The sequence below is a fragment of the Phyllostomus discolor genome, chromosome 10 (assembly GCF_004126475.2).
Source record: "Phyllostomus discolor isolate MPI-MPIP mPhyDis1 chromosome 10, mPhyDis1.pri.v3, whole genome shotgun sequence".
Classification (NCBI taxonomy): domain Eukaryota; kingdom Metazoa; phylum Chordata; class Mammalia; order Chiroptera; family Phyllostomidae; genus Phyllostomus; species Phyllostomus discolor.
Window position 1 is genome coordinate 84,959,575 of NC_040912.2, and position 27,907 is coordinate 84,987,481.

Sequence of the window (27,907 nt, forward strand, 5' to 3'; positions counted from 1 at the left end):
TGCCTCTTTATCTAAGTGAGAGAGGCAGGAAAGTGCAGGCGCTGGGGGAAAACAGGTGGTCTGTATACAGAAGTTGAAGGTGAGGGTGCGTAGGGGCTGGAGAATGGGCTGCAGGCGGCCTTGGAATGGGAGGGTGGTCGGGGGCATGCCGCGAATACACCCCCAGAGCTGGTAGGGTTTCCGCATATGTTCATCGCCCTGCTATCCCTGTTCCCGACCCTGGTGGAGGCCCTCCCTGCCCCCCTCCCCATCAGGATGGCTGTCTTCCAGTGTGTCTCAGCACTGCACACCCCTCACCGGACTTGTCGACAGTGACGCTGCTGCTGATTCGCTCTTTAGCCGTGTGACCTCGTGCGAGTCCTTGACCCCTTTGAGTCAAGGCCTCAGAGCCGGTGTCCTCATGTGCAGCAGGGGAGGACCATGGCCCTGATGTTCCAGGTTCCAGGCACCTCAACCGTCTTGCCCAGGCCTGTGCTGTCTAGTACCGTGGCCACGAGCCAAAGGTGGCTCCTGAGCACTTGACCCTGACTGGTGCCAGTGAGACGTGCTGTTGAGTGCAAAGACTGTGCTTTGTCTCACTAGTGTGTCTTACTCTGATCATCTGATGCAAGGATGGTATTTTAGATACACTCAATTAAAGAAAGTATATTATTAAAATTAATTTCACCTGTTTGGTTTTAGAGTTTTATTTTGTTAAGAGGTTTTGTGTTTTTTTTTAGTGTGGCAGCTGGAAAAGGAAAAACATCATGTGTGGCTCAGATTGTTTTTCTGTTGGACAGCGCCGGGCTAGGCAAGGCCACGGGTGGTACACCTGCATGAGAGTTGTCAGGTAGCCACATGCCCAGGGCACGTGCAGTCCATACCAACCACGGGGGGAGAATGCCTGCGTTCCCCCGGCTCTGACCACAGCCTGCCTCCATGTGATTACCTGAAATGGCCCCCGGCCGAGTTCTGCCACAGGCAGTAGGTTCATCTTTGTGGGGGTTAAATGAGTGACAAAAGAGAGTAAGTATCCTCGTTTCTCCTTCTGTTCTCCCTTTTGGGTATAACCCAGGGCTCTGCCCAGGTCTGCAGTTGCCATGGGCACTCCGGCCGCAGAGCGCTCCGGCTGCCTCGGGCCTCCCCTTGGCACGGCTAAGAACAGGCTGGTTGAGGCTCCAATAATCACAGACCCAGACTGGCCAAGGTTGTGACATCTGTCTCTTCTAGTCTGTCCCTCGTAGTGCACTCCACACCTGTCCACCGGTCTCCAGGCAACTGCTCATAAATCTCCTTCCTTCCCACCTTTTCATCCCTCCCCTCTCTCTCGGTCTGGTCTTTGCACAGCCGCGCCGATGCCCTTGATCCCAGGCTGGCCGTGGCACGGCCCGCGCAGTCATGGAGTGGGGCGTTCGGTCTCTCTCCCACGACGCAGCTCCCCCACAGCAGGTGAAGTGTGGGCAGTAGGGACAGGCACGGAGAGGGGCGAGGAAAGGGATCGCCGAGGAGCCCCAGCTCCCAGCTCTGCAGAGCAGGCAAAGAAGGGAGCCCGCACCCACACCTGCAGCCAGGCAGGCGGACACCGCGTGCCAGACCAGGGGGAAGCCAGGTTAGCCGAACCCACAGGCAGAAGGAGCTTCCTCAGGAAGCCTCCATGCCCTTCCCCACCACAGCAGGGCTCTCTCCCCCCAGAACTTCAATACTACGTGTCCTGTGGGCTGCCCCTCCCTTCAGCCCTTCCTTGTAGTGCCTGGCGGGGTGGAGAAGTCCCTCCAGGGGGCAGGCACTAAGCCTTAGCCTCCTGCTGGTGTGGCCACCGCGGGGCGGAATACCTGGCACGCCCCCTGGAGACACTAAGTGTTCTGAACGCGGGATAACAAAGAGCGAAGCTACTGTGTGGAAATTTCCGAGGCCGCCTTTGCTGGTGTTAAAGAAAATGATCATCCCAGATGTGGGCATGGAGCAAGGGGTTTGGGGGGGCGGAGCTCTGACCATAGGGCGGGGACGGGGTCCAGCTGGCTGCCTGGAGTTGGCTGGCTCCGCAGGGCTGAGCACGTCGGCTGGGTGTGCTGTTTATCACCCACGGGGATATTTACGGCTCTATCAGGGCGGGTGTTAACTTTCAGGAAACCGACAGCCCAGCAATGGATTCCACCCAAACGCAAGGCACGCATACTGCCCCGCAGAAATACAAACGACTTCTGGCCTGGAGAAGAGAGAAGTCCAGTGCTTGCTGCGGCCCGGGAACCAGTGTTGTGCCTAACCCAGCAACCGTATCTTTAAAGCCGGTGCACTTTAGGTGCCTTTCCCGGTAGGACATACAAACTCCAGCTCTTGAATGGTCTTTGAACCAGCTATACCATCTTACTGGTCCCCTCACTAATGAGGTGGGTACGTTTTTGAGACACGTTCATTCTGTTTTGTAGGAAAGTCACGTGCTTAACTTTTGGAAAAGCATCCCTTGGCCCCGGATAGAATCGGGAGCGGCGGGCTCACAGGCAGTCTCTACCCTGGACGAGCAGTTAGCCACTGGAGACTGGGGCCGTGAGTGGTCACCAGCTCCTGCTCTTGTTTGCCCTCATCGTGCTTCCAAGAAGGTCTTTCAGGAGGAGGAGGAGGCCACAAGGCCTCTGGAGAAGGTGTTGGAGAGGAAAAGAGGAGGAAGATAGGACATCAGGACAACTGGCCGCCGTGTAAGCCCGGGGCAGAGAGGCCAAAGGCAGTGACATGCTGCACCGCGTCCTGCCACACCCTGTTCTGTCCCGCCAGGTGCTCTCTGTCCTTAGATACCTCCCCTGAGCTACCAGTCACACCGCAAAGCCCAGCCCGAAGCCCACTGCCTCCTGCAGCCCTCCTTGGCCCCCACCCCAGACCCCTGCCAGAGAGAGTTGCCTGAGCCGCCTTTGGGAAAGTGTGAGGAGGCTCTGGCTGTGCAAGAGAACGTAAACACCTTTTCTCAGAACTGCGTGAGTGGCTCACCTCCGATGGAAAACTGCCAGCCGGCTCCTTAAACAAGAGTATGAGGCAAAGACGCTGCTCTGGGAATGGGTAGAAAGAGTCCCAGCACGGGACGAAGAGGAAAAGAAGGGAAGTCCTGGGAAAGATGAAACTATTTTGGAAAAGGAAAGGCAAAACTGACCCAAGCAAAGGCCCCGCATCCCGCTCAGGGTGCCAGTTGAAGACATGGGATGAAGCAGGAAAACGCAGCTGGGTTTGAGGGAGAACAAGGCAGGGCGTGGGCTTCCGGGGGCTCGGGGGGGGGGGGGGCTGAGGAAAGGAGAAATGGTGAGTACAGAAACTTCTCTGTACTTCTGACACTCCGTCAAGTGAATTTGCATATCTCTCTGTTCTTGTCACCTGGCAAATAGATATGGGACAGATAAAAAATATAAGCCATGAACGCTACCAAGGCCGGTCTGAAACTCTTGAACCCCCCGTGTCTCAGGCTGGCCTGCTGCCAGGACAGCCGCCGCTGTGGGTGAAGGATGACCTGCCACACCCGTAATGTCAGGGTGTAATTGTCTGCAGCCAGGCCTGCTCCTCCACGTGACCGTGGACTTAAACTTCTCGGGATTAGACACCAGCTTCCATTCATCACTGTGTTCCCAGAGCCCAGCACGGAGTTTGACATTTGGGAGGCTTATTGTTTTTAAGTTTCTTGGATATTTATTTTTGTTGCCCACTACGTTTTTGTTTTTGTTTTTTTTTTCAAATAGAAAATACCTTTGCATTTGCATTCAAATACAGCAAGAAAAGAAGGGGCAAGAAAAACTCTAAACCTGAAGTCAGACCTGGCCGCATAGCGCCACTCATTATGGCTATGAATGCGACCCAACACAAAATCATGAATTTGCTTACAACATCATGAGATTTTTTTTTTTGTGATTGCATGTTGCGCTGTGTTCATTGTGTGGCCCGAGACAACGCTTCTTCTTCCAGGGATGCTACCAGGGATGCTAAAAGGCTGGACACCCCTCGTAGATGCTCATAGTGGGTTTAGTAAGTAAGGGCGTCAGCACGTCCCGCTGCCCGTGCTGGCAGGTGCAGCCCCTGTGGGGAGGGGCCTGCTTGTCAGCCACCCTCCTGGGCTGGGTCTGGGGTGCAGACCCGTGGGCTCAGGCTCTTGTCTCTGCCACTCGCCGTCATCTTGGGCCAGGTGCTCGCTTTCTGCATCTGGTTTTTCATTTGTAAGGTGGGATTAGTAGCAGGACCTAGTTCACGCAGTTCTGAAGCACTAAGTATGAGCATCTACACCAGGTGCCAAGTTCAGCAGCTGGAGCAGAGTCGGCTCACTCACTCTGTCTCCATGTATCCGTTGTTACAGAGAATCCTCCGCCCCTGGGGGGCGGGGCAGGGCGTGGCCATGAGGAGTGCGTGCAGAGAGGAGTCTCTCCAGAGGGAGGGTGCAAAATCTCCCAGGAAACACACCCCTTGCAGCTGTAAAATGTCACTTGTGCTCAGGGCCGTCCTGGTAGGAAGCAGGACATGGCCATTGTCCCCACGGAGTCCCCCGGGGCTTCCATAACGACTGACCGCAGACTACGGGGTGTAAGACAGCAGGCACTTATGGTCTCCTAGGTGTGGACACCGGAAGTCCAAACACGAGGTGTCGGCACAGCCACGCTCCCTCTGAAGGCTCAGGGTGGGGGATGGGGGGGTCCTTCCTTGCCTCTTCCAGCTTCTGGTGGCTGCCAGTACTCACCGACTGGCAGCCTCACTCCAGTCTCTGCCGCGCTCCACACGTGGCCTTCTTCCCCGTGTCTCCGTGTGGCAAATCTCCCTCGCTTTCAAGGACCCCCATCATTGGGTTGAGGAGACACCCTAAATCCAGGACGATCTCTTCTTGAGATCCTTAACGTAGTTACGTCTGCAAAGATCCTGTTTCCAAATATGCTCATGTTCACGGGCACCAAGGGTTAAGATTTGGGCATTTCTTTTGGGGGCCACAATCCAACCCATGGCACCTACTTACCGACAAAGAAATCGGGGCTCCTGTCTTCTCCAGGGTTGTGTGCTGAGCGCAAGGTTGTGCTCAGCAGCAGAGCTGGGCCTGCGACCCAGGCCTTCTTTCTGTGTCTGGAGCAGTGCTAGGTCTACCCCTCGGAGCACAGCCAGTACCTCAAGGGCAAGACCATGGGCGGAGCTCCCCTTGCAGCCTGCTGCGGGGCGGGCGGGCACTCGGTGCTTCTGCTTTGGGCCATTCACCCCCCTCTTCCCCCTCTCACGTCAGCACAGGCCTTCCCTGTGCCCTGCCCCAGGCTTCCCGCTCCCCTTATAATGGACTCAAATGTGATCCTCCCCCATCTGCTGGGTACTCGAGCATAGCCAGATCTGGAGGCCTCGAGTCCTATCACGTGGACAGAGTTGCGGCTCCTTTGACAACCTAGCGCCCTTTGGGCACCTGAGCCTTCGGGCACCTGCTTCATACCCAGGGACAGCCAGACACCCAGTGTCCACACCAGGCCAGGCTGGGGCAGTGCCATCAACCACGTGTCCCTAGGCAACAGGAGGGACCTCACCATCCTGGAAGCCCTTCCCCAAGCCCGGAGACAAGGTCATGATCTGTGTACACCGCTTACCTTGACCTTAACTGACTCTGACCATGGGATCCGTTTCCCTAACTATAGAGTGAGAAAAACAGCCTCCCCATCGATCTTGCTGGCTGAGGGTCAAATGAACTAATTTACAGGAAAGGGCTTTAATACAATTTGAGGATTAATTATACTGTCCTCCGTCCACTTTCCCTGTGCCCCACCCACAAAACCCAAACACAGGCCCCAGAGAAACTGGACTCCGTCTCTCGGGTGCATGCTCACGCCTCTGCCCAGGCCCCCCCAGGACCCGCTCTGGGGACTGTCATAAAAAAAGAGGCCTTTTTACAACACTTCTGCCACTGCCACGGAAACCTCTGGGTCCCTTTGGAGTGGGGAGTGGGCTTCCTGGCGCCATGAAGCAGGTGTGACAGCCCCTACAGACAGGTTTCCCTTTTAGTGCACGGATCAGGGCATCGAAAGGGCTGTGTCACATTCAGTTTCCTTAACACGGGAGCCTGTCGCCAGCAGGCAGAGAGGAGGCACACTGCCTCATTTATTGTATGTTGTAAACTCTGTTTTCCCCAAACTGGGTTGTCCAGGTTCAAATGGCAGGTAAAACTGCCACCCACCTGTCTGCACCCTGTCATTTTCCAGCTCACATCTGCTCGCTGCACATCGTAGGTTAAATGCTCCATCTCCAGTGCGTCAGAAGCCCCGAGAGGTACCCTCCGAAACCGGAGGTGCCCGGCCTCCTGGCTGCGTGTAGGGGTCGTTTCTGCTTCCTCCTTCCTTCCTGGCCCTGGCTTCCGTCTCCCTGCATTCTGGCCTCCTCTCGGTCTCGTGTCCCACGAAGCCCCTGCCTCCAGCTGTTGGGACACCCCTGCCTCCCTCCATCCGTCACCTTGCCCGCTGCCCCTTACCTTGACCAAGCGTCCTGTCCTCTCTCCCCGGGGGCACCAGAGTTGGGTATGGAAGTGAGAACTCCATCTACCGCTTCCCAATTCTAAAGACTCCCCACACAACAGGTCAACCCCACATCCCGTGGAGATCTGTGTCTTAAGTGTATTAAGATTATTTATCCTTGCACTGATGTTCTTACACTTGTACTGTACATACATATTGGGTCAAAGGACCATGTTTTCACCCGGGGCAGTGTGGCCCAGTTGGTTGGAGCACCGTGCTGCAACAGAAAGGCTGTGGGTTCGATTCCCGGTCAGGGCACATATCTGTGTTGCCAGTGTGATCCCTGGACCAGGCCCGTTTGGGAGGCAACCAGTCGATGCTTCTCTCTTGGGTCAATGTTTTCCCTGTCCTTTCCTCTGTCTCTAAAAGCAATGAAAAAATGTCCTTGGGTGAGAATTAAAGAAAAAACAACCATGTTTTCATAGCTTTAATTAACTCCTAGAAAAACAGGTTAATTGAAGTATGTATTGTACGTTAAAATTTTCACCTACTAAAATCCATTGTATTCCAATTAGAAGGAGAGAGAGGCAGTGTGTGTGGGCAGACCTGGAAACAGTTTTGTTTTCTGATGCTGGATCTCCCTGCGCATGTCGTTTGTTGGGATAAAAATCCTATGACGAACTTCTCATGACTGGAATCTGAAGCTGAGCTTGCTACAATTTATCCGTTTCTAGAACTCACCACCTCAGGCTACCTGAACCAGCGACCAAATAGTTGATTGCTAACTTCTCGATAACCAATTTGCAAAGAAAATGGAGTGCTTTGAACGGAGACGGGAGAAGAGGGGATCACGATTCACTCACCTCCAGTTTCTTGGGTTTCCACGACGGAGATCTCGGACTGTGGCCCCAGGGCCGAATGCAGGTGCACTTACTGGCTTCCGTGGCGTCTGCTGCACCTTCGTGCCCCAAGGACAGAATCCAGCGGCAGTGACAACAGAGGCGACGGCCCGCACAGCCCAGCGTATTCACCGTCTGGCCCCGAACAGAAAACGTAGGCTGGCCCTTGCTCTCAGCTGTCGGGCACTGTCTTGGCAGTGACGGTCCCCGAGGCCTTCGACTCAAACAATTTCAAAGAGACGGCCCTGCTAGGTGTCCGAATCAACCAGGTAAAACCAAACCTGACCAAAACCAAAGAAACGGGGCTCCATCGTCTGGAGCACAAAACCGTATTCAGTCTGGTGCCCCAGAGTCAGGAGATCGCAGTAACTCCTGTTACTCTTTGTGGGTTGTTTGACACCAGACCCCTCCTGCTTTGTGCTGCCCCGCTCAGGGCTGAAGACAGGACTGCGAACAGCGGCAGTGGTTCGTGAGTGCGAGAGCCCCCGTGTTTGCTGTACGATGGATACACTTTAATGTCTTACATATACATTCAGCGACCTCGGCGGGGGGTGGGGGGGTGGAGGCAATGACCCATCTTACAGAGGAGGAAGCTGCACACCAAGAGGGTGAGGAGCTTCTCCACGTCACGCACCTGGGAGTACCCGAGCTGGTGAGAAGCGGTCTTCCGCCCTCCCCTGCATCACGGCCCACCCCTCCTGCGAGGAGCCCATCGTTTTTTAGTGTCCGCTGAAATGGGGTTTTATCTGGATTTCACAGAATCACAGAGCTTTACCACAGAAACACTTTGGACGCTGGCACTCACCCGGCCCGGCGCACCTCATTTTGCCGGTAGTAATGGACATTTATAGGGTGCTTTAAAGTGGAAGAATCCACATATTCTCTTACGATGCTTGGGTCAGCCCCGGGAGGGAGGCAGGTCTGCTTTTCCGGAGGGAAGCGGAGGAGCGGGGAGGGCGGTGTGTCGCCCAGCAGGGGTCAGGGCTGGGTCCCGTCCCTGAGTTTGCTGACTCCGAGGCCCATAATGTTTCCGCGAGGCCACCTGAGCCAATGATCCATTGGTTTGCTTTGTCCCCAAGTCACCTAGCTTGTTGTCAGCTGCACTGGGGCTAGAACAGGGCTGAGAACACAGTCGGCCTCCCACATCCATGGGAGCTGCACCTGCAGGTTCGGGCAATTTCAGATTGAAAATATTCGGTGGTGGTGGGGCGGGGGAGTGTTAGGCCACAGCTGATGTGGTCAGGTGCTGTGTAGTCAGGCCTGCTGTGGTTGAGGTTGTAGTGAATACATACAGACGTTTTTACACCGTTGTTCTCTCAACAATACGGCGTAATAGCTATTCGAGTGGCATTCCCATCGTATTAAGTGTTGTAAGTAGTCTAGAGATGACTTAAAGTACACGGGAGGATGTGCCCAGGTTATATGCAAGTACAGTCCCATTTTATACGAGGGACGTGAGCATCCACAGAGTTTGGTGGGTGGACCTCTGCAGGGGGCCCCGGGACCAGTCTCCTACAGACACCCAGGGACAGCTGCGTGGTAACCCCAGAGTCTCAGGCCAGGACAGGGAAGCTACGAAAGGCAGTCCGATCACCACCCTGGGAGCATAGAGTGTGAGGAGTCCACAGGCTCGCCAGGGTCACGGGCTTCTAGTGACAGCTGTGTGTCCATTCACTCCGCGCTTGTTGAACATGATGGTGCCAAGCACTGTATTCAAGCAGTGGTTTCCAAACTGGACCATGTTAAAACAGAGACTTCTGGACGCCATCACTGGAGCTTCCATTCCGTAGGTCTGGGGCAGGGCCCAAGAATTTGCATTCCTAACCAGTCCCCAGGTTGGCCAGGCTGCTGCCAGGACCGCACTTGGGGAACTGTTGGCCTGGAGGCTGGAGACACAGCAAGTAAACCAGAGGTGGTTATGGTTCCTGCCCCCGAACTTACATGGAGCTTACGCACTCGAGCGAGTGGGTGAGTGAACGAATGAAGAACTGTAGCAGAGGTCAGTGCGGGCGGTGCAGGGAGCAGAAGGAAGAAGCCCGTTCTGGCTGGCTAGGCCCAGGAGGCTCTGCGGGGCAGGTGGCCTCAGGTGGGCTCTGAAGATGCAGGAGGCCTTATCCAGGCAGAAGGGCAGGTGTTTGTACACAAAAGGAGTAGCAGGCGGAAAGGCCCAGCCCAGAGGAGTGGGAGGCTGGAGGGCTCCTGACAAGCACAGGGGCAGGAGCTCCTCAGTGGTCAGTGGGGGTAGCATGAAAGATTTGTGGGTAAGAGACGGGGCTAGGGATAGCAGCGAGAGGCTGGCGAGTGCAACAGGAGCCAGGGCCCAGAGGGCCTTGCATGGCTCGTGGAAGAGCTGGGATTTCGTTTGAGTACGTCAGGGAGGAAGGTGGAATGTTGGGATTCCATTTTGCTGGGTGACCTTGAGCAAGTTCCTTACCCTCTCTGTGCTGCTGCTGCCGCTGCTGCTGCTGCCTCATCTGTGCAATGAGGGTGATAGTGGGTCGTTGGGAGGATTGCATGGGCTAGCGTGGGTAAAATTCCTCCAGGTGCATTGTTTTGCACCGGTGCAGCATTTTTATTAGTTTATTTTAGTTAACATTTTCTGCTTTCCCGAGAGAGGCGCTAAGATCGGGTATTTCTGTGTCATCTCAGGTCTGTAATTAGCCTGTTTTCTTCAAGTAAGAGAACAGCGAGCGTCTCTCCAGTGCACAAATGTGAGTGCTTGTCCTCCTTGACTGTCTTTGTCTTTGTCTTTTCTTTCTTTTTTTTTTTTTTGAGAAGCAATTTCATGGCCCGTGCACTTGAGATTCCATCAGGAAGGAGAGCGGAGCCTCTCGGTGGGGCAGGCGATCGCCCTGCTGGGCGCTCATCGGCAAATCGCTGTTCTGTTAATTAACACCACGTGGGGCTGACGCGCCGAACTCCTTTCAAACTCACCCCTTCTCACTTGGGGTTCGTGCATTGTGTCCGCTCCCCTCTTTTGAGCCCTGGGGACCTTGGTCTCTGTTCCCTCCTGGACCCAGCAGCCAGAAGGACAGGGGCCAGGGGCCTCCTCCGCACTGGCCTGCCTTGGGCATCCTGACTCTGCTGCCTCCTCCTCCTCTCCCCAGCATCCCCAGGTGCCTGCTTGCTGCAACATTTCCTGATTTCTCGCAGATGTAGAGGGGACAAGCATTTCTACTGTGAGCACTGTGCTTCACCTTGGCGTGCCTTCGCGGTCCTCAGCGTGGTGCCTGGGTCCGTGCAATGAGCCTCTGTCTGCGTCGTGGCCGGCGGGCCCTCCTAACGCCACTCTGCCAGTGTGGGCGCAATGGATCCTGCCAATGAAACCCCCTGGACAGACGTCTTTCCACGTCGGGTCTCTGGTTCTTCGTGTCACTGCTTTCCCTGAGACTGTGTCCTTGGGCATTTTCTTAAAAAACAAAAAACAAACAAACAAAAAAAAACAAAGGTGGGTCCTGACTGGTGTGGCTCAGTTGGTTGGGTGGCATCCTGCAAAGTGAAAGGTTGCCGGTTCGATTCCCGGTCAGGGCACACACCTGGGTTGTGGGTTTGGTCCCCGGTTGCTATGCGTGCGAGAGGCAACTGATCGATGTTTCTCTCTTACACTGATGTTTAGTGTTTAATGGGTGCAGAGTTTCAGTTTTGGGAAGATGAAAAAGTCTTCATGGGTGATGGGTGAGGTGATGGTTGCCCAACAATGTGAACATGCTTAAGTCCAGTGAACTGTGCGATTAGAAATTGTTACAATGGTAAACCCTGTGTATCAATAAGGGAGGAACCACCTCGTGGGAAGAAAGCATTGTTAAAGCACAAAATGAACATTTGGGGGAAAGCAAAGATACCAAATGAACTTTTCTGAAAGCCCCATTGATTGATGCTAAGTCATTCTCTCACCTGTGGGTTGTAAAAACGTATCACGTGCAACTCCGGCGGTTCACAAAACGATCGTGCTGGGTGGATTCAATTTAGAAGTAGAACTCAGACGACTCACCCATTCATTTAGCGCGTTTATGGAGCCTAAGTGGGAGGCACGGCACTCAGCACTGAATAAAACAATCAATGCAAACTCACTAATTGAATTTAATGCAAAATGGTCAACATTTTTCTTGCGCATCGCTCGGTGAGCCTCGGAACTTCAGGAATCTGGCACCTCTCGGCTCTCGCGGGCTGGGTTGGCAAGGCCCACAGGTTGCTGGGAGGAGGCAGGTCCAGATTGTATTCGATCATGAGCTTTTGCTGCAAAGACTTAAGGTGATGAAGTACGAGGGCAGCGTGTCTTTGGCTCCACAGCGTCCTCGGGTCTCAGGGCTCCGCCTGGACGGTATAGGAATGGTGACCCAGGGTTCTGTGGACGCTGGACGGAGCTTGAGTCCCCTGCCTTTCTGTATGCCCCTCCCATTCCTACATCCCCACAGAGGATCTGATGGGGCCCGCTTTTTTTTTCAGTGCGAGTGACCCCATTGAGCAGGGAGTCCCTCTGAGTAGCTCCAAAGCATAAGGTTGCTGTAACGACTAAACGAGTTAATGAGTGTAAAAGTCTTCATTAGTGCCTCATCCGGGGCATGGGAAGTGCCGAATAAATGCTTTCATTATTACGAAGCGAGGCAGGCGCAGTGTCAGACCCTAAGGATGAGAGTGGGGGCTGCAGGGACAAGGTGTAAAGTCTGAGCAAGGTTCCACGCGCTGCGCCTGCCTCATTTCAAATGTACGAATTGTCCCGCAGCCTGCTGTGCGTATGCCCCGGGCTCTGGCATCACGGCAAGGGCAGAAGCGGCCGGGTCCTCTCCGGTGTTTCCGCTTGCGCATCGTGGCCCCAAGAGATCGGCAGCATCTTGAGTGTGTTGACAACAAGATTCGTGCTATTTATTGACAAAAGAAAACTTTCACTTAACGTACGCATTTAGAGTCTGGAAAGTGTCAGGTCCCATTTGATCTACACCATTTGCTAAAGAGCATCTAGACAGATTCAGAGGGGAAGTGGAGAGAGCTTGCTTTGCCAACATGGCGGTCCAGGTTCTCGAATAGCTTGCTTTTGCAGAGAACCTACTGCGTGCTGTACACGATCCCCTTTAACCTTCATTCTGAGGGGGGCACTGTTATTAAGACCATGGTACAGGTGGGGAAACTGAGGCTTAGAGATGACCAGTGTCGTCACATGGCTGACGCGAGAGCCAATGCTGAAAACCCAGGCAGTCCGACCTCAGGCTCTTCTGGTTTTCATGGTTCAACATGTTTGCTTTTAACTTAAAACCATCACTGTGATCGGTGGACCCCTGCTCTTCTTTAGGTCTTTGGAAGGATGCTCAGCCTCAGCACCTCGCTGGGAACCCAGAGGAGCATTCTACTACTGTGTCATTGTGAGCTGTCACACTCAATAGCTGTCTGCTGGTCAACCAGGAGTATTTCTGGAGCACTCTGTATGTGCCCAGCACGGCGCCCAGGTCAACGCAGTTGTCTGCTGCCCCGTCCTGCCTGACCCCCAGCATTCTATGTCTGGTGCCGTCTGCAGGGCGCATGTGCATTTTTAATTTCTACTTGTCCATCAAAAGCAGCATGTTTCCTGCCCCAATCACTTGTGCCCATAAATCTGCAGTCACACTGATGGACGCTCCTTACGTCCTGATTCTCGACAAGAGGCCTCCTGCAAGGCTGCCTAGTGCCGAAAGGGCATAGTCGTCTTGAGAATGTAAAAGACTAAGTTAATAACATAAAGCCTGTTTACCAGTATGCATGGTCGAGCAGGGGCAGAGGTAATACAGGGACAAGAAAAGCCACGCTGTTCTTCTGCAGGACGTGGGTTCCCGTTGCCTGCGTTCCCAGGTCATCTCGCCTAGAAGTGAAGCCGGCGAGGTGTTTAGCACTCAGCTGCTCACCTATTGGGTTCGGAGGCTGTGGAGGAGGAAGGCTGCTTTGTGATTGGGCCGTGGGAGCCGACTCCCCCCCCTTCCTGCCCCGCCCCCCCTCCCTCAGAGGGACCGCTTCTGGGTGGGGGGTGCTGCAAGGAGCGGCCTGAACTTCCCCTGTCCCCTTACGCCTCATCTGGGCTCAGTGACATTGTTTGTTCCCGCCTCTGTGCATAAATCATGCTTTGAATATTTTTTATTGTAAAAGCAACACATGCTTATTGTTGAGAATTTGGAAACCACAGAAAGGGATAAAGAAGAACATAAAAATCACCCATAATCCTCTTCCCCCACAATTAACCTTTCAGTATGTTTTCTTTTGGCCTTTTTTCTTGCTTATTATTATCATTAGTGTTTATCATAATAATTATTATTACATATCCGGGAGCACACAGAATACACAATTTTAAAGCTTGCTGTTTCAACATCATCTAATTTCTTCAAAAACATTTTATGGCTGCATTGCAGCCCAAAATGTGAGTATATCATAATTTACTTAACTATTTTCCAATTATTGGAATAGTTTAGGTTGTTTTCAGATTTCTCAGTGGGACTTTTAATGTCTGTAACGCATTTCTTACATAGAAAGATATGTGTGGTCAGCTTATAACACTGGGAAATTAATACTTCACGAGAGAGTATTTGCAAATGACTTTTATTCCTGAAACTAATTTACTATATAGAAATATAATCAGTTCAATATAGAAAGCGAATGCCTACCTTCTATTACGATCTATCCCCACACACTCGCAAACGTACTAAGCTCCTACAAATCTATATGTCTCTACTTAGTAACGACATCTCCTTAACAGAAACATTATTCAGCTCTGACAGTTGAATGGTCCCTGCAGAGTGCTAAAAGTTGGGTAAATGATGTGTACATGTTATTATTTATTTTGGGGTTTGCCACAACTCATGTTAAATCGGCTACGGACGTGTCATACGAGGGTGAGCGAATCCTCCTCCCGGGCACTAGGAGGAAGACTTGCCGGGCAGGGGCGGGCGAAGAGCGGACCAGAGCCGGACGGGGAGGCGCTGGACCCACAGAGGCGCAGCAGGTGCCTCTGTCCAGCGCCAGGTGCGGTCACAGCTGCGCAGAACCGGGAGCACGCTCGGAGAAGGGCAGCGGCTCAGGAGGCCACAGCACAGACTGCAAGAAAGAGGGAGGAGAGGAGAGGAAAGAGATTGTGCTGGTAATGAGGGTCAGGCACGAAGGGCCGGACACCGGGCTTTCCTGTGGTCTTTATTCTGAGAGACAGCAGGGAGCCGATCCAGGTGTTGAGCATGGAGGTGAGAGAGAGGGAGTTTTGTTTCAAAGAGTTCACGTGGAGGCAGAGCATGGGGTGGGCTGGAGTGGAGAAATCCTCCAAGGGCGGGTCAGCCAGCAAGAACAGAGCCAGCTTCAGAGCTGGGCTCCTTCTGCAGCCTCTCATTTTATCGCCTCTACTGAGAGACGGGGAAATTGAGGTTTGCTGAAGTCACGTGGCAGTAAGTTGCAGAGCAGGTGTTAACTCTCACACCGAAGCTCAGGCCCCCTGACTGCCCGGGGGTGGGGCCAGGCAGAGGCACTGCAGCTGGAGAGGAAGGGATACGTGCATTGATGACTGCGGAGGCAAAATCTGGTGAACTGGGCAGCTAGTCAGACCTGAAGGGGCGAGGAAGGAGGGGGATTCCCAGTGCCACTGAATTTCGGGGGCAGATGGTCACATGCATGCTGATGCTGTTGGCATGAAGAGAGGGGGCACTTAGAGGGTGAAGATGAGAAACTGGGCTTTAGAGGTGCGGAACTGGAGGCCTAAGCCTCGCCGACATGTGCAGAAAGTCACGAGGCACACGGACCAGGAGCTGAGCAGAAAGGCCTGCACTGCTGACGTAGAGTTCATAGACATCGGGTTACTGGGAACTGGGTTCTGATTGACGTGGGTTGCAAACACACGTTAAAGCAGCCGAAGCACAATGTAACGCGATAAAATAAATTTAAACCCTCACCTTTCAATAGAAAATGCTCTCTTTAAATTCTCTGGGGAGTCCCAAGCGCCCGGAGCCAGAAGGAGCCAGGTTTCGTCTTTTTCCAGTTCCGAAACCTGGAGTCTTCTTATCTCGTGTCCTCTGGCGTTGGGGCCTCTGAGCAGGCAGGACTGTGTGCTCCTTGTTTTTAACGTCTCCAGGACCATGGAGGTGACTTGGCCAGGAGGGTGCATCCTACCCACAGACCCGGGGCGTCCAGCCCAGGGTGCACGAAGGTTCCCCCACCCCCACAGTCCTGCGAGCACTGGCGGCTCTGACTCTCTCCTTTCTCCAGTGACAAGGACGGTGTCCCCCGGAAGCACAAGTGACCCTTGAGAGTGAGGATGACCTGTGCTGCCAGGAGGGGGAGGGGCACCGGAAGCGTGAAGACTGGTGAGCGGGTGTCAGATAGACAGCCTGGCTCCCTGGCCTTCGGAAGTCACTGGGGGTTAGAGAGGCCGGGTACCCACAAATAAACATGGTGCTTTCAGTATCTCATCCATCACGCTTTTAAGAACTCCATGCACAGTTTCCTCCTAACTCGAAGGTAAACCAAACACACCAGTTCCTTTGGGAGAACGGAAAAATGAAGTTTTTGCCCAACATTTCCCGTTTTGTTGTGGGTGTTCACGCGCGGGCCCTTGACCCCGGCCTCAGTCCTGAGGACCTTGCTGGAACAGCAGCGCCACCACTAGGCAACGTCGAGGACAGACGGGCAGAGGGGTGCGCAGGGTCACTGGGGTGGAGTGCTGGTCTCTTACGGAACCGGGCCCAAAGGTCATAATAAGCGCTTCCTGAACCGACACCCAGAGCCGAACACTGGCTCAGTCCAAGGGACCGACAGCACACGAAGCATAGGAACGTTTCCTGTCCCCTGAGACCCTTCGAGCACGGAGAACACACCGTACAAAGTGCAACGCATTCGGAAACGTGAAAGCGAAGCCATTGGGCGCCACTTTTTAACCAACAGAAAAGGCTTTCTCACGGCTGGTGTGAGTGAGCTGTGCACCGTCAACCATGCCTGGCACTTAGGTGACCGATACACGTCTGCTCCTCTGCCCCTTGCTAACTGATCTCCCCGGAGAGGCACCTGTGTCTGCTGAATGGGGAAGAGGTGTTCCTTCCTCCTCTGGAGGTTCAGAGCCCCTACTGTGCATTAGGTGCTGAGGGAGACACACAAAGAAGAGATAATGCTGCCTCGGGTCTCCAAGCGAGCGAACGACCCCACGAGACATGACTGTACGGCCCTGCTGCCTTCTCTGGGGAAGGGCTGGCGTCCGGTGCATCTCTGTAGAGCAGCACCTGGCTGAGGGATGGAGCTCGGCAAATGACGATCAGGTGGGCGAGGCCGTGGATGAATGAATGAGTGCCCTGAGCGAGAGGCGTGGCCCGCAGGTGTGCCCAGGGAGGGCGCTCCCTGCAGAATGGGCGATCCTGCGTAGGGGCCTCGAGCGGTTTCAGGGAGGACACTGGTCAAGTGGAGTCCGGGACGTCCCGAGTCTGTGTGTGGGTCTGACCTTTGGGTTCGGATAAAGTTCAGAGGGTGTGTGTGCAAGGGCGTTGCCTCTGGTATCTTCGGGTTCGTCCTCTCAGCGAATTCTCTCTCTTCTGCGTAGACAGAGACTCCAGTCTTACATACTTAAAAAAAGAGAAAAGCTCCCCCGCTCTGTTTCACCCTCTGACCCCACATTTTCCTCTTCTCGACAGTCAGTCCACTTGAAAGCATAGTTTTTGAGTTGACTTTTACTTCTTACCTCCGGTTCATCCCTCCTACCTGAAGGAGGTTGAGTTCCCCCAGCAGAGCCTCCTCGAGGTCACGGCTCCACGTGGGAAGAGGCCAGGCCAGTTCTACGAGCTGCCGCTGCCACCGCAACGCCCGGCACACAGCTGCTGCTCGGCATGTCTGCACCCAGTGTTTATGGCACCGTGTCTCCTGTCATCTCAGCAGTGTCGGCCGTGCCCGAAACCCTCGCTCCCTTTCCCTGCCCTGGGTTGGGACGTCCCCTGGGCTGGGACGTCCCCTGGGCTGGGATGTCCCCTGGGCTGGGATGTCCCTGGGGCTGGGATGTCCCCTGGGCTGGGATGTCCCCTAGGCTGGGCATTTGCCCTTTCATGCATCCGCTCTCATTCTTCGTCTCTCCCTCTTCTCAGCCCTCAAGTACTGGTGTTCCAATTCTGTCCCGGGCCGCCTTGCCTTCTCCCTTTTATACCCCTAGCCTCGGAGAGCAGGCGTTGAGTCCTGCGGCTTTAGTGACATGAGTCACACATCCTCATCTCAAACACTGGTCTCTTTCCCGTGCACTGCACCTGGTCAGCCGGGGCCACGTGGGCAGCTCCAGTGAGGCGTCTCTTTGGCACTTAACGAACCGAGCTTAACATCCTCTCTTCTCGTCCAAGACCTGTCCTTGCTGTCCCTCCTCCTGTCCCTTCTCCCAAAGAAGAATAGGAATAAAAACAAATCCACGTGGAGAACCAATACTCTATGCCTCTCCTTTTGTTCTGTGTCTCAGTTCATTACTGTTTTCTCATCCTCCGAGCCAGAAACCTGGGAGTCATCGATGACGTATCTCTGTCCTTTCTCTCTCACAGTCAGTCACCAATTCCTGTCAATTCCTCTGCCTTCCGCCCCCGCCCCTGCTTAGTTTCTAAGAGAACTTAGCTACTACGTACAGCAAGTACTTCTTTGCTTCCAATTTTCTCTTTGCCCAGAAAGGCTCCCTGTCAATACGTGGGCGTCCCTGGCTTCCCCGTGCAGCGTAGGTGCGTGCCTGGACACACCTCTGTGCCCTGCAGTGTGGGGGTTGTGCGCCTTCTTCTTCATTTCATTTTCTATTGCAAACTTTGCCCTTGTTGTTGACAGTCTTCGAAAGAGTCATTTTATATGGCCAGATAGCACCCCATTCCATCTCATTTCGTGTTAAATTCCCCCCTGGGGTTTGAAGGGGCACGAACCCGAAGGGACAGAGGAAATGGACAGGGTCTGGGCAGGCCGACCACTCCCCCAGACTGGCTGTGTGACCTCAGTCTGCTGAAGCTCCCTCGCCTCGATGTCCAGGTCTGCAAAGTGAGAAAAACCGCATCTCCCCTACAGAGCCACTGGGAGGCTCAGAGGACACGTTCTACGTGATTACCCAACCCCAGGCCCTGCACGAAGTAAATGCCCAATAAATGTTCGTTCCTCTTTACCCTCCCCTGCTCCAGGCTTTTCCCGATCTCTGCCATCAACCACCTCCCGGACGCCTGCGGCATTTTCTTTCTGGAAAGCACAGCACCCTCAAAGGAGCTCATGCGTTTTAAAGCTCCCATATTCTGATTGCTTTTCGGGGACTCTCTGGGGGCACATTTGTGCCCCGCCGCCCCGATGTCTAGACTCCGTGCTCAGAGCAGCTGCCAGCGACACGCAAGACAGAGGAGGAGACGTGGGGGCTTCTCTGGCGTGGACTGCGGCGTGGTGCTGGTCTAGCACATCCCCCACAGCAGGAGGCCCCCCGCCCCCCATGACCGAGACCCAGAGCCGGGCTGGGCCGACCCAGCTGAATCTGGCTGGCTGAGCCGCGGCTTCCATTTCATCTTCCTCATCTGCAGTGTCTGCTGTCGGCTTAGCAGTGTGGCTGCAAGGGCAGGGGAGCCATTCTTGTGACGTGTTGGCTTGAGGGAGGGGAGCTCTGCCTTCTCAACTCCAGGTTCCTTCCCCTCTTCTCCTTTCCCGTCTCCAGGCTCTTGCTTTTGCTGCTGACCTCGCTCCCATCAGGCAAGCAGACATCGTGCAATCTGCCTTCCATGGCTTTGACAATGGATGTGATTTGTACCCGGCTGCACCCCATAATGTCCCTGTTTATGGTGGCTCTCTGACCTGGAGGTGAGGCTGAGGAGGGGCAAGTGTCCAGCCCACCTTCTGACCCAGAAGCCCTTTCTTGTTTTCACCACAGCGACCTTCACTGGTGATCTCTTCCCGGCCTGAGGGGTGGCGCAGAAACATCTGTGGGGTCCGTGATCAGTGGGGTTTCCCGCGTGCTCACGAAACTTCCTGGAAGGGAGCCCCCCCACATCGCATGGCCCGTGCGGTCTGGAATCCGGACCTCTGTCCGTGCTTGGTGTACGATAAAAACTATGTCGAATTTCTAAACGATAATTCGTGCCGGCTTTCACACAGCCTTTACTTTGGAGGAGAGGGACATCGTCTCCAAGTCACGGTGACAGTTGGGCCACAGGAGTGGGTTGCACTGGGGAGGTACGTCCTCGGCCTGCATCGTTCCACGGCGCATGTCGTGTTAGTCATCATGACAGCGTGGGAGGGCGATCTCACTCAGCAGACACCTGCTCGTGTCATCGACAGGGAAACAAAGCAAGGCAGACACGACCGCGGCCCTGAGCAGCTCGCATTTACTGGCGGGAAGGAGACGTCAGTAATTGCAGTCAAGGCCCATGGCAAGTGCTAGGGGAGTGGCATCGGCCAAGTGCCACGGGAGCCGCTGGTCACCGGCGCACGCTCACATACCCGACATTGACTGGTCGGGGAAATCTTGAAGGATGCTGAGAAGCTTGCCAGGTGGAGCGCGTGGGCAGCCATGTTGGCAGAGAGCACCGTGCCGTGGAGCAGCGATGGGGGAAGAGCCAGTCTTTCGGAGAAGTGCAGTCTGTCGCGATGAGTGCCGGGGGGGGGGGGGGGGGGGGGGGGTGGGAGGCGGGGCTTGGAGAAAGATGGAGGAAAGGACCTTTTTGGGATCAGAGCTCCACGTCAGGCACTAGCTCATGGAAATGTCAGAATGACTTGTTTTCCCATAAAAATACTCCCTTCAACGTAACTGCATGGCAATGCCAAGCCATCTCACACTCTAGAAGAAGCTACAGCCAAACCCTCCTGTCAGCTTCTTCTGGGTTTCGGTTGTCACCAGCCAGCTCCCCGAGGCCCTCCCACCAGAGTCGCAGCCTCACCCACGTCCCTTCCTCCCAGCTCAGTGCACTCCTCACCGGCAGAGCCCAGGGCTCGAACAGCCCCCGTGGCCCCCAGCACCTCCGCTATCCGCTGGTGCAGCCTCCAGCTGCTTGGGTCCTCGGAGGACAGCACGCATCAGTACTTTGAGGTAGATGCACCTCAGTGTTAATAAGCAGAACACTAGAGCCTTCACCTTGGCCTCTGCAGGCCCCTGAGGGGCACACAAACAGATTGCAGAAGCCTGCTCCCTCCGGGCACCAAAGCCTTAATTAGGGGCGAACCCCAACATGTTACTCAGCTCCTACGTGCTCACGGGCAGCAGATGCAAAGGATGCGGGACATGAAAGAAGAGAAGCAATTTGAGTGACTTCCACTTCTGTTCACACTCACATAGCTCAAGCTTGGTGCCAGGTGCCATTTTAAGCAGTTTTCACGTGTTGACTTACTTAATCCTCATACTAGAAAATCCCCTTTGAGGTAAGTACTGTCATAACCTCCACTTACAAGGATGGCAACTGGACTGACTTGCCCACGTTCGCGCAGCCGTGGATTTGAACCAGGGCAGCCTGGTTCCCACGACCTGTGCTCCCGCCCCGCCTGGTGAATCGCAGCCTGGTTCCCCAGAACCCACACTCCCACTCCCCTCAGAGGCGGTGGCTGTGCAGAAGGTCACCCCAAGGGCCTGGCTGATTCCAGGGGCGCGTGGCTGGCCCCCTGAGCAGCCAACACCCTTCCGCTGGCCCCTGCTCACATCACACATGCAGAAGGAAGAGCTTCCCTCAAACTAGTCTCTCTCAGAGGCACGCATGTGGCCAGCAGGGGCAGGTGACCACGGCCTTGCTGGTCACTCCACGCTCTTGACTCTGGGGCCACTTAGACAGTGTCCTCTCTCCCTGTCTTTGGTCTCCACCGCCACAAGGTCTGACCCGTACCGACCCCCACCATTTCTGTTTCGTTTTTAATTCCCATCATCATCATATTTTTTTGGTGCAAGGTCTTGAAAGAGCAAATAGAAAGCTATTCAGAGCACATATGCATTTTTCTTCTCTGAGCAGTGTTTATTTAAATGCATATGCCCTGGCTTCCCGCGCAGAGGGGCAAGCGGTACCTTTCAATTGAAATGTTAATGGGCGTGTAAACTTCAGAATCAAGTTTTGCACGTGGGAGAAGGGCTTTTTCTGCCTCTATTCCGTGGTTTTCCTCGTCCACCCTCCCTCATTATCAACCCCCGCCTTGCCCACCCCTTTCCACCTCTCAGAACTGAATTCTTTTGCTAAAAAGTCTAGAATGCACCTTCCTTATTTCAAACAATTGGCATGTTAAACGTCAGGGTCACGGGCGACAGATAATGGACTCCTGCCCAACACCATTCACGAGGCTTTATCTCAGCCCCAGCCCGCGGAGTTCCCCTCTGTATTCGGGAGCTTCTCCAGGGGGATGATTCTGAGGCCGACCCTGCGTGATATTTTTCCAGGGCTTCAGATAGGTTTTCGGTTTTCCTTTCTCTTTTATCTTCTAAAAAGGCAGGAAGAGGCAGGAAAAGAATTATAAGAGATGTAGGTTCCTGGAGGCACAGTACTGCTGTGGGTGCAGTGAGCGGCCACAAAGAGGAGAGACGGCAGCTCTTCCCTTCTGAACAGACGACATGCAGGTGGCCTGTGGGGGGCGGGGGGCAGCAGTGGGGCCGGCTCCCCACGGGACATCTAGTTCCAGAGGCAGAGCGAGCAGCACCCCCCCCCCCCACTCGCCCACGTGCAAACAAAAAGCATCACAGACTGTAAGACAATGAAGATAACATCTAGTGCCTTTGCATTCAAATACGGCCCCTTGACTTGCCTTTCCGGGGACCTCCTGGGCCCCACTGGGTGTGGGAGTGCATGTCTGGCTTCGTGTTTCTTTCCTTTTTTTACTTTCTCTCGCCTTTGTTCCCTCGTTAATAATGTTTATCTTGTTATACTGTGTGTGGTTGGCAAGCCCCCTTTAATCTTTTTTTGGGGGGTTGGGAAACAGATAGGACTGTTAATCCATAAACCGGAACTGAGTTTGTAATATACATTCCAGTGATTTGGAATCTGTTATTCTAAGGAGTGATTTTTGTTCTCTAGATAGTTCTTTTCAATGGTGTCCTGTTCTTATTTTCTGGAGGCAAACTACACTGCTTCTCTTGTCTCCCTGGGAACATCAATAATATTTTTAAATTATTGTGTCTCCTCTCTGCACCGTGTTCCCTCAAGTTCTCTTTCTCCCAGGCGACAGGCTTCTCCCAGGAACCCAGCGATGCAGGCCGTCTGGCTGGGCCGCTGAAGCCCTGCCTGGAGGCACGAGTGGGTGCCGGGCGGGCTCCTCCTGGGGCGGCCCCGGGGGCGGCGTGTGGGGCCTGTGCTCTTGCCCTGGTCACCACCACAAAGGCCTCTCCCAGCCTCCGGGCTGCAGGGCAAAGCCCGGGCAGTCAGCTTCTGGGAGCCCAGTGAGGAGGGCTGCATCACAAGAGAAGGCGTTCAACATCCTGTGTGGGCATAGCCACGGAACTGCCCTGTGGGCGGTGGCCCTCAGCTGTGCTGGCCAGCCAGCCCTGAGCCTGTGGACCTTCCAGACCTGAGTACTCACGCTCCTCCCCTGGGTGTGGGGAGTGGGGTCAGGGGAGAGGATCTCGGGGTCCAGTTCCATCTCAAACAGCCTCCACCAAATCCTCGTGTTGGTTATGTCCGTCCCCTCTGTGCACCTGACCCAAAGGAAGCTGCCAGGGCCAGTCCTGAGCCTCCTGGGCATCCGGCAGGTTTTGGCTTCCCGGCTGCGGCCTCAGGTTGGGCTCTGAGTCCCCGAAACCAGCCACACTGTCCGTCAGCTTGGAGTTGCTGTCATCATCTCCTTTCCTACGGTGTTTCCATCCTTCTACATTGCCATCTTAAAGAAGAATCTCTTAGCGAGGGAGGAAGAGACACTAGGCAGATTTGCTCACGCTGTCAGGGTTACCCAGTAGGTCGTCAGGTACAGTGTGAATTTCGTTTTCCCGCACGGCTCAACCCGACCCCCTCTCCTTTCAGTTCCCGGGTTAGAGACTGCCAATCATCTAACTCCGTTGGCGCTTTGCCTTTCTTACCTGTGAGACAGGACTGTGTCCTGCCACACCTGTCTCCAGGCAGTTGCTGCAGCTGCTCCGAGCGTTACCACCTGGGTTCTAGGCTAAAGCAAACAGCTCTGGAGGGATCAGGCTCGCAGGGCGGGGGTGAGTCTCCTCCCAGGTCAGTGCAAGTGCTCAGGCCTGACCTCCGGCTTCCGTCCTTCTTTCCCGATCAACAATGCAGCGCGACCCTGCGCCTCTGTTGACACGGCCGTTCGGGGGATGGCAGAGTGCACTGATCTCTGGGAGGCCAGAGCCCTCCCTGCCCAGGGCCATGGATGACTATTATCGGCGATGGAACTTTTGGGAGAGGAATTATCCTCTCCCCATTGCCCTTCCTGCTTTCTCCTCTTTTCCTTCTAAGTACAAACGCTGGGCTCCCCTCCTCCGATAACAAGAGCCTTCCCTCTTTGTCCGACCTGAGTGTCCCTCTTCCTGCCCAGCACATCCCCCGCAGTGTGCCCAGGCCAAGTGGGCACACCTCACCTGCCACAGTATCCACTAGACAGGACCTTGGCTCCCGAGGGTCTGCAGAGCCCGGGGACCAGTCAGGCCTTCTAAGGAGCAAGGCCAAGTGCAGCGGGGAGGGGCTCTATGGCTTCCACAGGGTTGTGTGTCTTGGGTGCTGATAGAGGGGCCGAGACCTCTCCTGGAAACCCTTCCTGCACTAAGAGGGACCCTGCGGTCGCACGGGGGCGTGGGAGAGAACTTCCCCCGACCTCCTTCTCAGTGGAAACACCCAGCCTCTCCTTTCCCAGTCCCACCCAGTCCCGTTGCCCTTGACGACAGTGGGGGGTGGACGAAGCATCTGTAGCAAAGACCGAGCCATCTGAAGGTGTGAGTGAGTGCGGCTCACTGAGATGGGACGGCAGCTCTGCCCTCCTCTTGCCACTGAAAATCCCTGCTTCCCAGACAGCCCTCCTGCTGCCGGCACCCACGCTGGGCTCCGTCTGGGACGGCCGCTGAAGCCTGGAGCGGGGGAAGGCCTGGCCCAGAAAGCTGGGTTGGCCTGGCGTGTGGGGGGCTGAAAGGGCCTGCTCCGGGCTCAGTCTGAGAGCAGGGAGTGAGGCTCCGCCCCTCCCCTGCAGCCCCCCACGCAAGGGAAGGGAGCCCTGGGGGCTGGCCTGGAGGGAAGGGAGCCGGAGCTGCCACCTACAGCGCCTCCTGGAGAGACCAGCACACCCCGGGGGGTGGGGGGGAGAGGAGGGAGCTCGCAGCAGGTGGAGCCCGACTGCCCGCCCCCGCCCAGCTGAGAGGTGAATGGGCTGAGGCTGGGCAGACAGATCTGGGCAGGATGCCCTGACCTACCGCGCACTAGGGGTATGGCGTGAAGCGAGTCACTCCATCTGCAAACAGGGATAGAGCAGGACCTGGCTCAGAGGGTTGTTACAGATGCGGGCAGGCCAGCACTGCACCCGGCACAAAGGGAGCATACAAAAAGTGACAACTGTTATGGTGGTCTCTCCCTGTATCACGTACCAAGCCGTCCCGCCACACTTTGTACGTGATGACGCAGTCATCGTGGGGGCTCTGGTCCACAAAGGAATCTCTGTGCCAGCCTGCCTGGAAGGGTTTGCTCCTTCCTGCCCCCTGCAGTGCCCCACCTCGCCCCCTCTGCCTGGGGGCGTGGTGCACCCTGACCCCGAGGGCCAGGCTCTGATGCTAACCCTTGCCCTCCCGCTTCCCCGCAGACCTGCGCAGGATGACGGCCGGCTTCATGGGCATGGCGGTGGCCATCATCCTCTTCGGCTGGATCATCGGCGTGCTGGGCTGCTGCTGGGACCGGGGCCTTATGCAGTACGTGGCGGGGCTGCTCTTCCTCATGGGAGGTAAGGCTTGGGCCCGGGGGGGCTCCTGATGGGGGGATTCTGGGAGGATGGCTAGGTGCAGGGCCGATGAAAGCCACAACCGAGTGGGCTTTACCCATTCACCCATTCATTCACTCATCAAAACGATTTTTGAATTCCTTTTAACCACTTGCCATTGCTCTAGCTGCTGCAGATGCAGAGGCTGAGAAGATGAGTAGGTGTGGTCCTTCCCTTCGGGGGGTCTGACTACCTGGTGTGTGGGAGAGGCTGTGCGGCTATGGCATTGACGGAGGTCGGACCCTGGCATTTTATGCTCATACTAGACATCAGGGTTGGAAGCAGGTGCTGTCTGGTTGCCCTCTGTTACCCCGACGGCCGTAGGACCAGTGCGGTCCTCACCAAGGGATCGTCATTGTCGGTGCAGAGGACCAGGAACAGGCCCCCGTCCGTGGGAAATGAATGTTAGTCAGCGATCCACGTGTGCCTCTCTTCTCCGTGCAGAGCTAAATGGTGCTTTTTTGGCCTTCCAGTGTGATGAGTCTCAGGTCCGAGCTGAGCCAACCATGGGGCGTGCCTCCCCCCCACCCCCGCAGTCTGCTCCTTGGGGAGGAGTGGGCTGGCGAATGCGCGGAGCTGGGTGGGGGGAATCGGGAGCAGACAGAGGGATGTTTCCGAGTCCCACTGGTCACGTGCCTCCGCCCAGCCCGGGCCCCTGTTGTGAGCTGCCTGGCTCTGGGTTTCTGAGCAGAGGAGGGAGCTGAGGAGCAGGTCAGCTGGGGGAAGGGGGTGGCTGCACCTGCAGGTGCGCACGGGCCTCTGGGGGCTGGTGAGCCCCGGCTTGGCAGATGAGGAGAATGGCAAGACTGGCCCCAGGGCTGCCCCGTTGGGCCCCACACCGGCTGGCAGGGGCGGGTGGCGGGAGGGCCCGGGGGGCTCTCTGGCAGCTGGCATAAAACCAGCCTGCTCTGACCTTTGCCGTGCCTTGGCGCCCACCCCAGTGCAACCAGGGCTAAACCCCACGTCCGAACGTGGTTTTGGTAGCAGCTGGGTCCTTTCGGCCTCTACTTGCCGTGGATGTCTTGCGTGGCCCTGGGAATGAAACAAGAAAAGTGGGGGGCTCTGTTTATAGTGAGTGGTCTTGCTAAGACTCTTGGTTTTACAAAGACGGGCTCCAGGAACACAGGGCTTTTCTAAGGCTCCGGCGACATCTCCCAGGAACCTGAGGAAAGCTGAGCAAACAGGCCTCGGGCTGAGCAGGAATCCGGGATGGGAGCTGTTGGAGCTGACACTCCTCCATCCCCTGCCCCTCCCAGCTCCCTGCACGCACACCCCGCACCCCCTGCTCTCCAGGCCGGGCACGGGGCTCCCGTCTGCCCAGGTGCTAGGACTCCAGGGCCTGTGGACTCTGCCTGCTTCCTCCGGGGCTGCAGAATTCAGCCTCCAGAGAGAATCCTAGCATGCTCACCTGCAGCCGGGGCAGTTCAGGTGCCCGGAGCTGGGGCGAAGCCCACTGAGGAAGACACAAGCCGTGCTTGCTCCACACCTGCCCAGCAGAGGGCGCTACACTGCGAGGCTGGGGATCGACCCAGAAATGATGCCTCCACCCGGTGTGCTGGAAGGAGACCCTCCAGCCCCACCCGTCCGGGAGCCTGAGCAGTCCCCGCCCTCCAAGAGCCAAACTTCTCGGTTGACCTGTTGAAGAACTTGGAGAGTCGGCTGCTGTGACAACCACCTCACGGAGGCGGCAAAGCGACCCGTCTCTCAAACTACAGACCTTGATGGCGAAGTGTGACAAAACGGGCCACGGCCCCCGCCTGCTCCCAGAGTGCATTTTGGGTGTCCGTCACTGGGCGCAGACAGGTGCCCAGAGGGTGAGATGGGCGGCAGGTGAGACCAGCTGGCGGGGACCAACCGCAGCCGCGCGTGGGAGCTGGGAGTGCCGGGGCGTGGGCGGAAGAGGAGGGGCAAGGATGAATTTGGAGTCCGGGGTCTGAAGACAGAACTGAAGCCGACTTTGGATGAAACCACGGGGCCCGGGTGACAAAGGCGGAACCCCACTCAGCGCCTGTCCAGATACGGAGGAAGACGGCCCACGCCGGGCATGCCTCTGCTCCAGGTTTAACTATTTCCCTGGGCTGCAGAGAGGGGGACCCCCCCACCACACACACACCTTGTGAAATAACTAGCAACAAATTGTTTAATTAACACTCAACCCAGAGGAGGCAATTAAGTAGGGCAGCCGTGCCGAGCCGGGAGGCTGGGGGTGGCGGGTGGGATCCAGCCTTCCCTCTGGCAGGGCTGCCGGGGGAGGATCGAGCCCAAACTGGCGCGGCACCACTCGGGTGCCGGCGGCTGCCAGAGACAAGTGTCTGCATGAGTCATCGGTGGCATTCAGAAGCGTAGGAATAGGATGACACGGGGGAAGACAGCCTGCCTGCCGGGGGAGCCTGTGACGGCCGAGATTACTCGTAACGGGCTCGCTGGCTGAGCCTTGGAGCCTCTTGCACACAGATCCGCCAGGTGACCATGAAGATCTGGCCCGTGCCCCTCCCCCTCCCACACACACACTCTTGGGAGACTCCACCATCCCCGCCCCCGCCCCCGACGGACGGAGCCCCCTGGAGCTCCCGTCCAGGCTGCAGCCTCCTCTCTGCCCCCTGGCAATCAGCCCTGCGCAGAGAGCAGAGACGTTATTAGCATGAGTGGTTTGGAAAGCCCACATTCCTTTCTCTCCTTCAGCAGCTGTCTCAGTCCTCTTGGGCCGCTGCAGCAAAACGCCCCAGGCTGGGGGGCCCATAAAGCACGGACCTTTAGCGC

The 27,907-nt window shown here is 55.9% G+C and overlaps 1 protein-coding gene across 1 annotated transcript in view; it reads left to right on the forward strand.

The window, feature by feature from the left end:
- The window catches only part of TMEM178B (transmembrane protein 178B), a 316,897-nt gene that overhangs the window by 262,041 nt on the left and 26,949 nt on the right, over positions 1 to 27,907 (forward strand). Inside the window, exon 3 of the mRNA XM_028526047.2 lies at positions 24,974 to 25,111. Coding sequence (XP_028381848.1) covers positions 24,974 to 25,111 — 138 coding nt within the window. The remainder of the gene's footprint in view (positions 1 to 24,973; positions 25,112 to 27,907) is intronic.